At 36.9% G+C, this 16,442-nt stretch overlaps 1 protein-coding gene across 3 annotated transcripts in view; it reads left to right on the plus strand.

Annotated features, from left to right (window-relative positions):
* The window catches only part of LOC139496286 (cytochrome P450 3A24-like), a 69,523-nt gene extending 56,703 nt beyond the window's left edge, over positions 1-12,820 (plus strand). For 2 of the 3 annotated variants that reach the window (XM_071284788.1, XM_071284789.1), the window contains exons 8-14: positions 777-928; positions 1,605-1,732; positions 6,913-7,038; positions 8,613-8,759; positions 9,974-10,071; positions 11,118-11,261; positions 12,056-12,820. In XM_071284788.1, coding sequence (XP_071140889.1) covers positions 777-928; positions 1,605-1,732; positions 6,913-7,038; positions 8,613-8,759; positions 9,974-10,071; positions 11,118-11,261; positions 12,056-12,293 — 1,033 coding nt within the window. In that variant the 3' untranslated portion in view covers positions 12,294-12,820. The remainder of the gene's footprint in view (positions 1-776; positions 929-1,604; positions 1,733-6,912; positions 7,039-8,612; positions 8,760-9,973; positions 10,072-11,117; positions 11,262-12,055) is intronic. The other variant, XM_071284790.1, reaches the window with a different exon arrangement.
* Positions 12,821-16,442: the final 3,622 nt, after the last annotated feature.

The raw sequence follows: 16,442 nt of genomic DNA on the forward strand, positions 1-16,442 counted from the left end.
AGTTTTAATCTAGCGGCGTACTACAGTACATGATATATAAGGCATGAAGATGTTATTGTTACAGATCAGCTAAATTATCTATAGTAAAGGATCCTACAAATTAATGTAATATACAGTCACAGAAAATAATTATATTTATAAGTACGTCTGAGTCAGTGACAACTCTACAACAGATGTATCCATCGGATCGCCATCAATGATGGTGATACATGGCTGTGTACATAATGTATATACAACTCGTCTAAACATCAACCCAACAATGTTAGATCTGTAAATTTGCTATATATATATATATATTTATAAGTACGTCTGAGTCAGTGACAACCCTACAACAGATGTATCCATCGGATCGCCATCAATGATGATGATACATGGCTGTGTACATAATGTATATACAACTCGTCTAAACATCAACCCAACAATGTTAGATCTGTAAATTTGCTTTCGCAAAAGCAAATTTACTGATCTAACATTGTTATTGATGTTTAGACCGAAAGCTCTTTTTTTGAGAGCCCAGGTGGTCGTGTGGTCTAGCGGGACGGCTGCAGTGCAGGCGATTTGGTGTCACGATATCACAGTAGCATGGGTTCGAATCCCGGCGAGGGAAGAACCAAAAATTTGCGAAAGCAAATTTACAGATCTAACATTGTTGGGTTGATGTTTAGACGAGTTGTATATACATTATATATATATATATAGTAGATATTTTTAGTCTATTTTATAGATTTGCATTAGGCACAATTGCTGATTTGTGGATAAATCGTAGATTTTTTTAGTCTATTTCAGCGACTTACATTAGACACAATAGCTGATTGTGGCTTTGGATTAAAATCGGAATCTTTAACAAGGAAAGATGACGAATGTCTTGTAAACTGTAGAAATGTTATAAGAGATACGACAAAGAGACCAATCTTATTTATGCTGGGATGTGAGTAGCCTTTAAAATTTTTCGTTGTACTTGATTTTTTTTCTCGTAGTCTTGATTTGTTTTACTTTGTTTTTGAGTAATCAAAATGGAAGAAACTTATTGTAAGTACATGTATATATCCAGTTGACAACGGTTGTGATAAATGGATTTGACCCGAGAATCTGCGCCGGTTGAGCTATTGACGTCATATAACAATCACTTTTCCATTGTAGCATCAGATATTTTTATTATGACGTCAAATTTTACGGGAACCTTTGCAATGTCCAGAAATGGCAGAAAACAAGCGATAAGGTGTATAGGATGTGTTTTGTGACATTATATATATATATATAACGAATAAGAAAGAAAAACATTAAATGATTTCATGAATTTTTGATATAGCAATAATTCGACCTTGGAAAATAATAGAACCTATAGTTCTAACTATTTTGCAAAATAGCGTGTTTGACTTCAGAAATGTATTGAGTAAAATGAAAAAAAATCGAACGCAAATTTTCAAAACAAAAAAGTCCTTTATCAAATGGCAAAATTCAAAAACAAAATACGCGAATGGAAAACTACAGTCAGATTCTTGACTTGGTACGAAGATAGATTATACTAGTTTCATATCATTTTGAAGCAAAATCGGGTCATTATCTTATTATTTCTACCAACCGTTACTAATTTCTCTTTATAGTTATGTTTCCTACGTTGCATGCTGTGTGGATTGCAATCTACAATGTTTTACGTCACGTGACATTTAATCCAGTGTTTTGGCTACAGGACACAATGACGACAATAATAAAAGAAAGAAAAATGAAACTGGTGAGACAATTGAAATCCGATGTTATTTTTAATGATAACGACATTTTTATATTGCTTTACTGTGGATTCATTTATTTTCGTGTATATTGATTATCGTGGTTTGAGAAACATTTGATTTCGTGTTTCTTTTTTTTTGTTTTTTGTTTTTTTTTATATTTTTGGTGTTTTAACGCTATTTTTAATCACCACAGTTAGGCTATTTTGTGGCGGTCAGTTTTTATTAGTGGAGGAAGCCGGAGTGCCCGGAGAAAACCACTAGTCCGGCCGATCGGTGAAAAAATTGCTCAAATAATGAGGAAAGCACCAATTTTTGCATGATGGTACATTTTTGTGTACTGAGCAATATTAGCTATGGACCCACCCTCAAAATTCAATATGGCGGCTTATTTCAAGATGGCTGCCGTACGTTCTAAAATATTTTCCAGTATTACACAAACCACAGTGGATTTGATGCTGGAAGCACAAAAATGAACATATTTGAATGACTTGTTGCACTTAGCAAGATTTTGTTTTGATCTATCTTTGAAATACAAAATGGCGGCTATTTTCAAAATGGCCGCCTTAAAAAGGAGCAAATATTCATTATTGAGAATTGACCTGAATATAAGCATTTTATTGATATATAGTGTCATTTAGTATCTGTTCTTTTTGATTTTGCCTTGCTTGTCATTTCATACACAAAGCAATAGCCTTCATAAATAGCTGCAGTAGTAGCTTTCATTAAAAGCTGCACTATTTGTTGTCTTGGGTCACACATAAAAGCTGTGATTTGAGATATCAAACTGTGAATTGAGAATAATTTAAACACATATCAGTGAAATGGCAGGAATTTGGGACAACAAAGACAAGAACATTGAAATGGCAGAAAATTAATCACTTGGGGATATGGAGAAACCCACAGCTGAACTCGGACGCTTTAACAGAGGACAGTTCAGAAATGACTATTAAACAATTGTACCAAGAATTTTTAGCAGGTAGTAAATTTAATGCCCAAAGAACAGCTGAGATTACCGCAATATAAAACAGAGCGAATCATCGCGAATTGATAAAATATGTGTTGGTCTCATTACGTTTCAAGCTGAACAGAAAGAGGCAATGCATATTAATAACGAACAGATGAGAGCAATATCTAAGCAACTTCAGCAGTCTGAAGACAGGATAGACCACAATAAATGCTTGGCGGAATTGATGGTCAGACCAATAAGATATTCAATGCTGTCGTGAGACGAATGGACAAGCTGACAACACCTGAGGAAGTAAACGCAGTTCAATTTAAAAGTGCATTTGAACAGCAGGGTACCTTCCAACAACTGGCATCTGTTGTAAATGAATTAGTGGACAATCGAAATAAAGAAGTTAAAATTCCTGCAATGGACACATCATCTAAGCAAAAATTTGACCTGAGCCAGTACAACGCAAGTTTACCAAAAGTACACAACAAAATCCATGCCTTGGGTCTTTCCCCAATTATAGTTCGCATGAACCAGCAACCGCGCCAACTCTGTTGAAGGTGTCTTCACCTTAAGTCAAAAGTCCTATGTCAGGGTTTTTTGCCCTGCATGAAACAGTTCAAATTATTCAACAACAATCTCCAATTAAAAACCCTCTAGTACCAGCAACAGGCTTATGTGTCGTCTTACGCACACTTACCATCTACTATGAGTCAATAATATTTGGTTCAGAGCAGCACACCATTACAGAAACAATTGGCTGCAAGAGGATTCTATCAAGTTTATCCAATGCGGAATGCAGTTCCTACTTACGGTATCATCCCCGTCGAGTCAATGGCAAATCCCACATTTATCACTCCAATTATGACAACCTCGTCAGCTCCTGGAACTCTAACAGGCTTCCCATAACAGCAAGCTGACTCCACTGGCCGGTCCAGGAAAGGGCAGAGGAAACCAAAAGAGTGTGATAACACCTCTTCTTCAGACTCCTTATTGGAGAGAGAATATACCCGACGGCAAGAAAATCTTGGTGCAAGGGACCGGAGACAAAGCCCACAGCTCCCAAAAATTCAAAAAACACAATTGGAGAGGATCCATGACTTGGGAGGCGTTCATTTACCAGTTTGAACGATTTGCCGGTAGATGACAATGGGAAAACAGAAAAATGTGTGTAGGCCCCATATTACGCTCGCACAGATGATGATTCCAAGGCCTTAAAAAAAGCATTCATTTGGAGCAGCGCTTCAGCAAGAAAGACGATCAAACCAGATTGGAACCGAAACATTCCGTCGAGAATGTAAAGACAAAGATTATTCACGGCATGTAATAAAGAGGAACTCAGAAAATTTCAACAAGGCGTTGAATCAACTAAACACTCAATAGCAAACCAGATGGCGATATATGAATCAAAAAGTGCCAATTATAACCATCGACAAGTCTATTTTGCTGATGGCGCAGTATCACCGACCGATAAAGGAAATATGAGCAGACCTTTGGATAATGAGGAGCATAACCTCGCACAAATTGTCACAAAACTAGCTGATATTATGCTTTCAAATAATCAGCATAGCCGTGGATTGGCCGATCAGTATAACCTCGGATCTTCTGATCAAATAATCATGGAAGATCACCAGTTCAATGGAAGATCACCTGATCAATATACACATGGAGGATCTCCTGAGCAATACATTCGCGGTAGATCGCCTGATAGATTACACCCAAACTTAATGCCTATCGATCAGCAACACCCCCACTAAGGTAGAGATCATATAGTCCATAAAGACAACGGTTAGCATCTCCACGGGCAAACTCCAGAAATCCCGGTTATTTCAGACAACGACCACCTTCACAAGGATACGGAGCAAATCAAAGTGCAACTCCAACAATGGAGTCTTTAAAAAGTAAAGGATCGGGCCAGTAGGCCAACGTACGATTCCAAAGTCCATTGGCCATGAAACATCACAAAATCGAACAGAGGCCCACGACCTCGTCCGATATTGTCATCAGACGAACCATTTGAAAGAGCTTAGCAGTACGAGGTACTATACATGACCAGAATGTGAGCATGATTGTGGACACTGCTGCAATGATAACATTAGTAAATGAGAAATTTATTCCGGCAGAAAATGGAGATTTTGAGAACGTAACGCTACGTGGTTTGTGTTAACAGCTTGTTATTGGGAAGACTATAAAGAACGACTCTCGACATTAATAGAGTAAACAGACGATGTTATACTTAGGCTAGATATTTTGGACACACTGATCGCAGTGATAAACCTGAATACTCCCACAATTACCATCAACAATAAAGTGATAAATGCGGCATTTGTTAACGGTGGAAACGAGATTTCAACTCAGCAAGTTTGCATAAAACGAACCATCACAGTTCCAACAAACTCAGAAATGATTGTTACCATTAAAACTAATAAAAGTGCTGACCAGGAGTGCATTTTAGGACCATGCTCGCTGAATAGTTGCGAATTGGTTTCGCACGTCGTTGGAAAAGGAAAGAGTTGCCCCTTAACCATTTTAAATGATGGCAATCGCCTATTCCGCCTGAAGAAAGGTACACCTATTGATTACATAGAACAATTTGACGATGTAGTGGGTACGGCAGATGAAAACGCGATAAGTGACGTAAGACGTTACATTGAAGAGACACGAGACAGGGTGCCCTCGGCACTGCCTCAAAGTTCAGATGAGTTACCTACTATTCCACCACATTTAACCGACCTATATTAACGTTCAATCGAGTCGTTTCAACCTGTTTCATTCCAACCATTAAAACTGAAAGCGTTTAAAGAATAACATGTAACATATTGATTAACATTTTGAATTTCACTATTTGTTTTTGTATATGCAGCCATATTTGCAAATGTATGTGTAATAGAAATAACTAAATTTTTATTTTTTATATTTTAAAATTAATTGATAACAAATTCAAGAATAGGAAGTCCATTTTTGAAGAATCATAACTTTAATTTCCGAAATTATATAGAATACCTTTAGGACAATCTTGATTTTTATACCGTTTTTCCGCCATCTTGAAAATAGCAGCCATATTGGATTTTTCAGAGTGGGTCCATAGCTGAAATCAAAGGGTATATAACCAAGAACTACTATGCAAAGTTTCATGCTTTCCTCATCAAGTGAACAATTCTGCTCTATATCTTCACCAATCGGCCGAACTACACCGACCTTCGATAGGAAAACACTTGCATTTTTCGTGTATATTTGATTTCGTGGTTATGCTTATCTCGTCATTGTGTATTGCGAATTTGTAATTCGTTGAACATTTGAATTCGTGGTTCATCTGTTCTCATGATACCAAAAAACATTGGTATCCAGCGAATTATAATAAGTCCACAGTAAACGGCTACATTTTATATAAACAATTTTATTAATAGTTTTACATATTTTGCTGATTACTATTGCGCGAAAGTGGTGACTCATTATTTTTTAATAAGAAGCGACACCAAGCATAGAAGAATTTACACAGCATGCTTAATCGAATGATAAACAAAAAACAAGTTCCTTTCTTTCTTTTTTATATTTTAGTGTCTTAAAATGCATTGATATATCGGCCTTTGGTCATCAACATTTGCTAACCCGCACAATCGCGCTTGACATTTAAATGTTCAGGTTTTTTTTTAAATGTACAGTAGAAATTATAAAATGAAAGAACGGACAAATTAAGACTTTTTTCAATCTAGTAAGATATCTCAAAACTATCGACTAGCGCTTCTTCAGAATACATTTTAAAGGCAGAATTACGCTGAGGTCACCTATGGCCTTAACAATGGAAATGTAAACAAACGTGCATGTCCGAAGTTTGAAATTTATCCTGCTGATTTACACAATGTGAGTTTCGAACTTTCTCGAGATTTAACTGTCTCAGCCTCGAATGAGAAAAGCTTTATGATTATACACAAAAAAAACACACACAAAAGGCAAAGTAACACGGCTATTAATTGCTGTTCTTCATCTAGCAATACCTGTTTACATGTGAAAGGTCGTTCAAATGACAAACTGTACATTTGATCGTTTTTGATTGGTTTCTTTTTCTTTTTTCTTTTTTTTTTATTCAATACGTACCCTTGTTAATATGTATCCCACATCTAAAGTCTGATAAACACGAATACACCCGATACTAAATCGAAATTTAATTACTAGTTCTACTAGTATAACATTTTTAAAGGTATTAACAAACATTCATTTTTCATTTTGAAGGAACAAAGGGTTGACCTACTTCAGTTGATGTTGACGTCAGAATTTAATCCATCGGCCAATAAAATTGACGTTGGTGACGTTGACTTCAATGACAATGTGGTTAAGAAAAGAATATTGACCAATGAGGTAGGTACATCAGTTGATGTTGACGTCAGAATTTAATTCATCATTCAATAAGATTGACGTTGGTGACGTTGACTTCAATGACAATGTGGTCAAAAAAAGAATATTGACCAATGAGGTAGGTACAGCAGGTGATGTTGACGTCATAATTTAATTCATCATTCAATAAGATTGACGTTGGTTACGTTGACTTCAATGACAATGTGGTCAAAAAAAGAATATTGACCAATGAGGTAGGTACATCAGGTGATATTGATGTCAGAATTAAATCTCTCGGTCAATAAGATTGACGTTGGTGACGTTGACTTCAATGACAATGTGGTCAAGAAAAGAACTTTGACCAATGAGGTAGGTATATCCGTTGATATTGACGTCATAATTAAATCTATCGGTCAATAAAATTGACGTTGGTGAGTGACGTTGACTTCAATGACAATGTGGTCAAAAAAAGAATACTGACCAATGAGGTAGGTACATCAGTTGATATTGACGTCAGAATAAAATCTCTCACCCAATAAGATTGACGTTGGTGATGTTGACAAATTGTCAATGAAATACTATTGACCAATGAAGTAAATTAATGTTAAGAGTGGCACTGTTCTGTAAGAAGTAGCTGTTTACTCTTTTCTTTTTAAAGTAAAATATAAAAGTTACGAGTTTTAAAACAGTCATGATACATACTCATTGTAAGTGTTGTACAGTAAATTATAATTGGTAAATGACTTATTTAGACAATACAGGCAGTAGTTCAAACAATTGTTCAGCAATTGAGCACTATAGAAATGATAGAAGCTAGAGATAAAGGTTTTCTCGCTTAAAACCATCACTAATTGCATTGACTGAAAAATGTTGTTAGGACCATGGAAGTATTATATTGACATACTTCCATGTTAGGACTTTAAATACAATTTTATTAGTTAGAACGAAACAAACTAATGGAAGCATCATAACGGATGCTGTGAATGAGAACAAGAAATGAGATAGATCACCGATTGCATAATGTAGATGATTTTTACTGCAACGGTTTTTTTTAAATGTGTGTACAAGGAATACATTCAGACTATTATAATTACTTAACATCGGTATGTTTTGAACTAGCAACTTCGCGTCAAATCTCACATCGGCGAAAGGACCATTGCACTTTGGCACAGACCACCGAATTCCCGCGTGACTATCGCATTTCAGCTACCCCATTGCACCTAAGATATCTACATATATATCATCGCTTTTTTAAACCATTCCATTTCCAATGCGATTAGGCACTTTTAAAAATGTTTACCTATTGCAGTATTGAAACGTATTCAAATACTGACATATAAAACGACATTCGATCGAACTTGCAATATATTTTACAATATAGATGGAAAACAGCTAATGTTGACCAAAGATTAACTCCTTATAGAACAGAACGTAGTGACGATTTTCTAGTTTAAGAATGTTATTATTTACATTAAGGAAACATCGACTTTACTTCAAATAAATATTAAGACGGAAATATCACGATAACTATATGCATTTCGAAGCTTTTGTTAAATTCAAAAGTATTTTCAATTTGATATTTATTCCGTTTTTTTCAGGAACTGTCGGCAATGTGTCTGCTTTTTCTCCTTGCGGGATATGAAACAACAAGTACAACATTAGCTTATATTATGTATGAACTGGTCGTGAACCCGGATGTGCAGCTGAAATTGCAAAACGAAATTGATCACTTTTTCCCAGAGGATGTGAGTATGTTTAAATCAATTACTGGGGGGGAGCAAACCAAGAACAGACACCACTAACTGACTAAGGGTCAGATATCGGTCTACCTAAGGAGAGCAAATGTTGACCTTTAAATGTATGTGTCGCTTATAGTTTTATAACGTTGTTATGATATAGTTTTTCAACGCTTCATGTCCAAGATAAATTCTCCACTCACCCAAAAACCATCAGTCGAAAATTACAGTAAACAGCAAAAGAATGAAACTAAAACGACAACAATACAGACAACAGTCCACAAAACACTTTAAAGAAAACAAACGATTATGCAACACAAAACCCATCCATTAAAAAAGGTGAACCGGATGGGTAAACATGTAACACGAAATCCATCCATTAAAAAAGGTGAACCGGATGGGTAAACATGTAACATGTTTTTATTACATACATTTTACCTAAAGGTCCTTTCTTCTTCGAAATTATTAATAAAATGAGTTGAATTAAACCCCGCTACATTTTGTATGTATGTGCCTGTCCCAAGCCAGGAGTCTGTAATTCAGTGGTTGTCGTTTGTTTATGTGTTAAAATATTTGTTTTTCAATCATTTTTTTGTACATAAATTAAGCGGTTAGTTTTCTCGTTTGAATTGTTTTACATTATCATTTCGGGGCCTTTTATAGCTGACTATGCGATATGAGCTTTGCTCGATGTTATAGGCTGTACGATGGTCCACTCAACGTGTCAGGTGTCGCCTCAATTTGTTAAGCGTCCACTCAATGAACGAAACATCCCCCAATTTGTTGAAAAACAACTAACTGAGTCAAACGTCCCATCAATTAGTCAAGCTAGATTTTAAAATTTCAAGCGTTCACTTAATTAGTCAGGCGTCCGCTCAATGTATGAGCCGTCTCTCAATTTGTCGACCGTTCATTAACTAAGTTGGGCGTCCACTCAATGAATGAAGCGCCCCCTCAATGTGTCATTCATCCACTCATTGTATCACAGTCACTCTCAAAGAGATCTCAGCTACCTTTGACACATTTGTAAAGATATGATTACTTTAAAAACAAATATGTTTAATGTAAAGGAAAACATATCTTAATATAACATTTAATTCTTAAATATAAGCCATCTGCATGGAATGTTGGCAGTCTTTGATTTACAGCGCCCTGTATAGATATGCATAACCAATCGCCTGTCTGGACAATAAACATCTGATCATTTTAATCTATATTGACAGACGGAGGATTCTCCTGCATTTTATCACATTATCTCTCGAATGGAATATCTAGATATGGTTTGGTGCGAGACTTTGAGAAAATTCCCTCTAGCTAGCACGTAAGTTACGAATAATTAGTTCAAGGATGTTGAAACTTCGCTCCTCTTGTTTTAAATTTTTTTTTATTTTTTTTTAAATTCTTACCAGATATTCGGAATCCTCGGGTATTATCAGTGTAGTGCAATAAGTTTGGTCCGCATTCTCCTAATTTTCTTTTCATGATTTTACTGCATAAAGTTTTAAAAGCAATATTTGAAAATCCTATAATTTATTTTTTTTATTTTGAAAGAAAAACGGTACAAATGTTAAATGTAAGAAAAGTCTAGAGAGAATCATTTCCCGACAAATTTCAATTGTCAATATCTCGAAAACAAGCACACGGACCGGAACCTTTATTTATTTTTGCTTTTTTTCTTTATTTCTATGATATCAATACTTATCTCTATCAGTCTTTTAAAAGGTTTGTTATTTTGAAATATAGTAGCGAACATCCTTAATATTGTTTTCAGAAACTCCTACTGAATATATATATTAATAAAATACCAGCTTTATCCGTTATTGTGGTTGTTTTACTTTTATAAAACTTCTTTTCTTTCGATTTGTTGTTGAAATTGCATTAGTCAGAGAATTTCTTTCGTGTTTCCCCAAATTTCACATAATCTGCATGAACTAGTGACATTGTCATTAATTATGTAGATTTACTACATTACCCACCCTGTAAATAAAAAGAAGATGCGATAGCATTGCATACTAGACAACTATCCAAAAGGAACAATATAGCACAGACAACTTTATGTCACCGTACGGTCTTCAACAATGAGCATAACACTAGAGATTTCTTTCCTTTGTCTTTTAAAAGAGAGACGAAAGATACCAAAGGGACAGTCAAACTCATAAATCGAAAATAAACTGACAACGCCTGGCTAAAAATGAAAGAAGACAAACAGACAAACAATAGAACACATGACACAACATAGAAAACTAAAGAATAAGCAACACGAACCAAGTTAGACGAGGAGCTCCAAGTTGTATATACATGATATATTGCATGTTATTGATGGTAAACAAATCGACCAGAATGACTTCTTAACCTTTTCTCTTCAAGGGTTGTTGCTAGACAGTGTATGGAAACTTGTACGGTCAGAGGTATCAGAATACCGTCCGGTATGATTATACAAGCTAATGTGTGGGATATCCATTACAATCAGGATCTTTGGGGTGAGGACACAGAAAGATTTATACCAGAGAGGTATATCTATAGAAGTATTGTCATTATCAATAAATAAACTCGTCATAAATATTGGATTGAAACTCTGTTCTTGTGCCAGACGCGCGTTTTGTCTACAAAAGATTCATCAGTGATACTCGACTAAAATAAGGTTAAAAAGGCCAAAAAAAGTACGAAGTCGACAATCGTTGAGGACGTACAATTTCTAAACATTTTGCCAAATGCTGCTAAGGCTGTTTATTCCAATTTAGTACGTTAATGTGTCGCATCATTCAAAGATGTAAATGTTTAAAGAAGAAATGTGTTTCTCTCCATATGTGTAATAATGAGAACATTAATGTGTGTGATTGGTAATTACCGAAAAATTCATGTCGAAAAACAGTGCGATTCGGTTCCGCAGATGTTCCTGTGACAAATAATTTTGAAGTGGTAAGTCTAAAATAACATATTGCACAAATACCTGCACATCAAAGCATTCGGCCATTTTGTCATCTACCATCTTTGTTTACCATGCAATTAAATCAAATCAAATCAATGATATTGGCATAACACATTAACAGAATGTTTGTTTCAATACAAATTAAAACACGCATTACAAAAACAAAATAAAAACATATATAGGTTAAAAAAATATATAATATTGTTTGATAGCCATGTTGCGATAAGACCTGGGACTGCCCTCAGTTATAATGGCCCCATCAAACATCAAGACAAAGCTCAATTTTAAACCTGAAAACAATGTCATGGTCTGCATATAACAGTTGTACTTTTATTCTGTTTCTTGGTAAATGAAAAGCAGCATAAATCTATTTTAGATTCACCCAAGAAAGAAGGAAAACTAGACATCCGATGGCATGGTTGCCGTTTGGTGGAGGACCCAGAACATGTGTTGGCCTACGACTTGCCCAGCTCGAAGGCAAAATGGCAATTTGTAAACTTTTAAAACATTATTCCTTTATACCATCAGATAAATTAGACGTACCTATAAAATGTATTGAAGGTGCGACTATTATTCCAAAACATGGAGTGCCGTTGACAGCGATTCCTAGATGACATTTACCATAATCAAACTCTGACAGAATAGTGTCTCTGATCAACCGTGATATATACTGCGCCAAAAATGGGTCAACTATTTCATGATTAATCGTGATACCGCGCCCAAAACATCTCTACAATTACATGATTAACCGTGATATCGCGCCTTAAACGTGTCAACTATTACATATCATTTAAAATAGCCACTATTACGTTTTATATATAACATTATATATTAATTCAAAGAGGAAAGCGATTAGCTTTGTCTACGAGAGTTGGTTATACTACCAAGGGAGGTAATAAAGACGGGAGGAGAACATGTACAGTGGTTTATTGTACAGTACATGTATATTCATGTTCTGTACAGCTATGTACATACAATATTATATAATGAGCAGTTCGGGGACTTTTATAGCCGACTATGATGAATCGGTTTTGCTCATTGTTGAAGGCCATGGTGACCAAGAGCTGTTTATTTCTTTGTCACTTGGTCTCTTGTGGAGAGTTCAACACGTTTCATTTGAAACCATACCATATTTCCTTATTTTTATAATGTCTTAGTAATAATTGTAATATCTGAGGTTGAGCTTTTCTTTATATAAACATTGCTCATGTGTATACAATGTATAAGATGTAAATATACCAGGCAGCCAAGTAAATGCCCGCTGGCCGGGAACTAGTAATTCAGTGCTTTTCCTTAAATTGGTTCATGTCTGTCATATTTGAGTTTTGTACATTATCCTTTAATATCATATTTGACAATGCATCTCGTTTATATATTTTTTTAGTTTTCATGTCGGGGTCTTTTAAAGCTAATTATACGATATGGTATGTTTCTCATTAGTAAAGGCCGTACGGTGTGTTTCTCATTAGTAAAGGCCGTACGGTGTGTTTCTCATTAGTAAAGGTCGTACGGTGTGTTTCTCATTAGTAAAGACCGTACGGTGTGTCTCTCGTTAGTAAAGGCCGTACGGTGTGTCTCTCGTTAGTAAAGGCCGTACGGTGTGTTTCTCGTTAGTAAAGGCCGTACGGTGTGTTCTCGTTATTAAAGGCCGTACGGTGTGTTTCTCATTAGTAAAGGTCGTACGGTGTGTTTCTCATTAGTAAAGGCCGTACGGTGTGTTTCTCATTAGTAAAGGCCGTACGGTGTGTTCCTCATTAGTAAAGGCCGTACGGTGTGTTTCTCATTAGTAAAGGCCGTACGGTGTGTTTCTCGTTAGTAAAGGCCGTACGGTGTGTTTCTCGTTAGTAAAGGCCGTACGGTGTGTTTCTCGTTAGTAAAGGCCGTACGGTGTGTTTCTCGTTAGTAAAGGCCGTACGGTGTGTTTCTCATTAGTAAAGGTCGTACGGTGTGTTTCTCATTAGTAAAGGCCGTACGGTGTGTTTCTCATTAGTAAAGGCCGTACGGTGTGTTCCTCATTAGTAAAGGCCGTACGGTGTGTTTCTCATTAGTAAAGGCCGTACGGTGTGTTTCTCGTTAGTAAAGGCCGTACGGTGTGTTTCTCGTTAGTAAAGGCCGTACGGTGTGTTTCTCGTTAGTAAAGGCCGTACGGTGTGTTTCTCGTTAGTAAAGGCCGTACGGTGTGTTTCTCGTTAGTAAAGGCCGTACGGTGTGTTTCTCGTTAGTAAAGGCCGTACGGTGTGTTTCTCGTTAGTAAAGGCCGTACGGTGTGTTTCTCGTTAGTAAAGGCCGTACGGTGTGTTTCTCGTTAGTAAGGTCGTACGGTGTGTTTCTCGTTAGTAAAGGCCGTACGGTGTGTTTCTCATTAGTAAAGGCCGTACGGTGTGTTTCTCGTTAGTAAGGTCGTACGGTGTGTTTCTCGTTAGTAAAGGCCGTACGGTGTGTTTCTCATTAGTAAAGGCCGTACGGTGTGTTTCTCGTTAGTAAAGGCCGTACGGTGTGTTTCTCGTTAGTAAAGGCCGTACGGTGTGTTTCTCGTTAGTAAAGGCCGTACGGTGTGTTTCTCGTTAGTAAAGGCCGTACGGTGTGTTTCTCGTTAGTAAAGGCCGTACGGTGTGTTTCTCGTTAGTAAGGTCGTACGGTGTGTTTCTCATTAGTAAAGGCCGTACGGTGTGTTTCTCGTTAGTAAGGTCGTACGGTGTGTTTCTCGTTAGTAAAGGCCGTACGGTGTGTTTCTCGTTAGTAAAGGCCGTACGGTGTGTTTCTCATTAGTAAAGGCCGTACGGTGTGTTTCTCGTTAGTAAGGTCGTACGGTGTGTTTCTCATTAGTAAAGGCCGTACGGTGTGTTTCTCATTAGTAAAGGCCGTACGGTGTGTTCCTCATTAGTAAAGGCCGTACGGTGTGTTCCTCATTAGTAAAGGCCGTACGGTGTGTTTCTCATTAGTAAAGGCCGTACGGTGTGTTTCTCGTTAGTAAGGTCGTACGGTGTGTTTCTCGTTAGTAAAGGCCGTACGGTGTGTTTCTCATTAGTAAAGGCCGTACGGTGTGTTTCTCATTAGTAAAGGCCGTACGGTGTGTTTCTCGTTAGTAAGGTCGTACGGTGTGTTTCTCATTAGTAAAGGCCGTACGGTGTGTTTCTCATTAGTAAAGGCCGTACGGTGTGTTCCTCATTAGTAAAGGCCGTACGGTGTGTTCCTCATTAGTAAAGGCCGTACGGTGTGTTTCTCATTAGTAAAGGCCATACGGTGTGTTTCTCGTTAGTAAAGGCCGTACGGTGTGTTTCTCGTTAGTAAAGGCCATACGGTGTGTTTCTCGTTAGTAAAGACCGTACGGTGTGTTTCTCATTAGTAAAGGCCGTACGGTGTGTTTCTCATTAGTAAAGGCCGTACGGTGTGTTTCTCATTAGTAAAGGCCGTACGGTGTGTTTCTCGTAAGTAAAGGCCGTACGGTGTGTTTCTCGTTAGTAAAGGCCGTACGGTGTGTTTCTCATTAGTAAAGGCCGTACGGTGTGTTTCTCATTAGTAAAGGCCGTACGGTGTGTTTCTCATTAGTAAAATGCCGTACGGTGTGTTTCTTATTAGTAAAGGCCGTACGGTGTGTTTCTCGTTAGTAAGGTCGTACGGTGTGTTTCTCATTAGTAAAGGCCGTACGGTGTGTTTCTCATTAGTAAAGGCCGTACGGTGTGTTCCTCATTAGTAAAGGCCGTACGGTGTGTTCCTCATTAGTAAAGGCCGTACGGTGTGTTTCTCATTAGTAAAGGCCGTACGGTGTGTTTCTCGTTAGTAAGGTCGTACGGTGTGTTTCTCGTTAGTAAAGGCCGTACGGTGTGTTTCTCATTAGTAAAGGCCGTACGGTGTGTTTCTCATTAGTAAAGGCCGTACGGTGTGTTTCTCATTAGTAAAGGCCATACGGTGTGTTTCTCGTTAGTAGAGGTCGTACGGTTTCCCATCATTACTTATATCGTTTTTATTTGATCTCTACTGTACAGTTGTTGCATCGCAATCATTTTTCTTATTTTTGTATAAACTGTGCATATGAACGAATCACTCCGTACAGATGCATCGTCTGTAATATTGCAACATAGCCAGAAATTAGTAGTGCTTTTGCTAATTAATATTTATAATATGTGAATGAGAATTGTACCACGTGATTATAGCTTGAACTACACTGGCTTGATATCGTTAAATTTTTTAAAACACGGATATTATAAGTTGCCCGTGACAGTGTCCTTGTTTATAATCACTTTGATATTTCCGTAAAGTTGTTAGGCGGTCAAAATCAAAACAATGAAAGCGAATTAAGTGAATTTTTCGTGGTCTCGTGTGTTTATTCCTTTTAAAATATTGACATTTTAACTTTACGTGGAAACCTAGAGTTCAACGACTACACATACAAGGTTTGGACTTGATTATTCTTTGGACACCCAAGTTTCAAGTTTCACCCCGGCAACTTGTTTTTCTAATGACCTTGTTAGCCAATTTTCAACACGAAGTTTGCAAATTTGACGTTTCAGCAATTTTAGCCTGTATTTTATACTGCAATGTTAAAAGCCTCTCGCTTCGATTTTCAAAATAGATCAGGAACCTTGATTTTTGCAACGACAGTCATTATGTTTCGTTTAAATGGTGTATATTGTTGTGTATATTTATTTTCTGCCCCGGCAACCTACAAATGCATCTATCACTTAAATTAAAGTTAGAATAGGCATTTTGTTCAAAAATCCCTATCATTTCAATATGATTTCCGTGACCCGTATCCGATTTCA

The sequence above is a fragment of the Mytilus edulis genome, chromosome 11 (genome assembly GCF_963676685.1).
Source record: "Mytilus edulis chromosome 11, xbMytEdul2.2, whole genome shotgun sequence".
Classification (NCBI taxonomy): domain Eukaryota; kingdom Metazoa; phylum Mollusca; class Bivalvia; order Mytilida; family Mytilidae; genus Mytilus; species Mytilus edulis.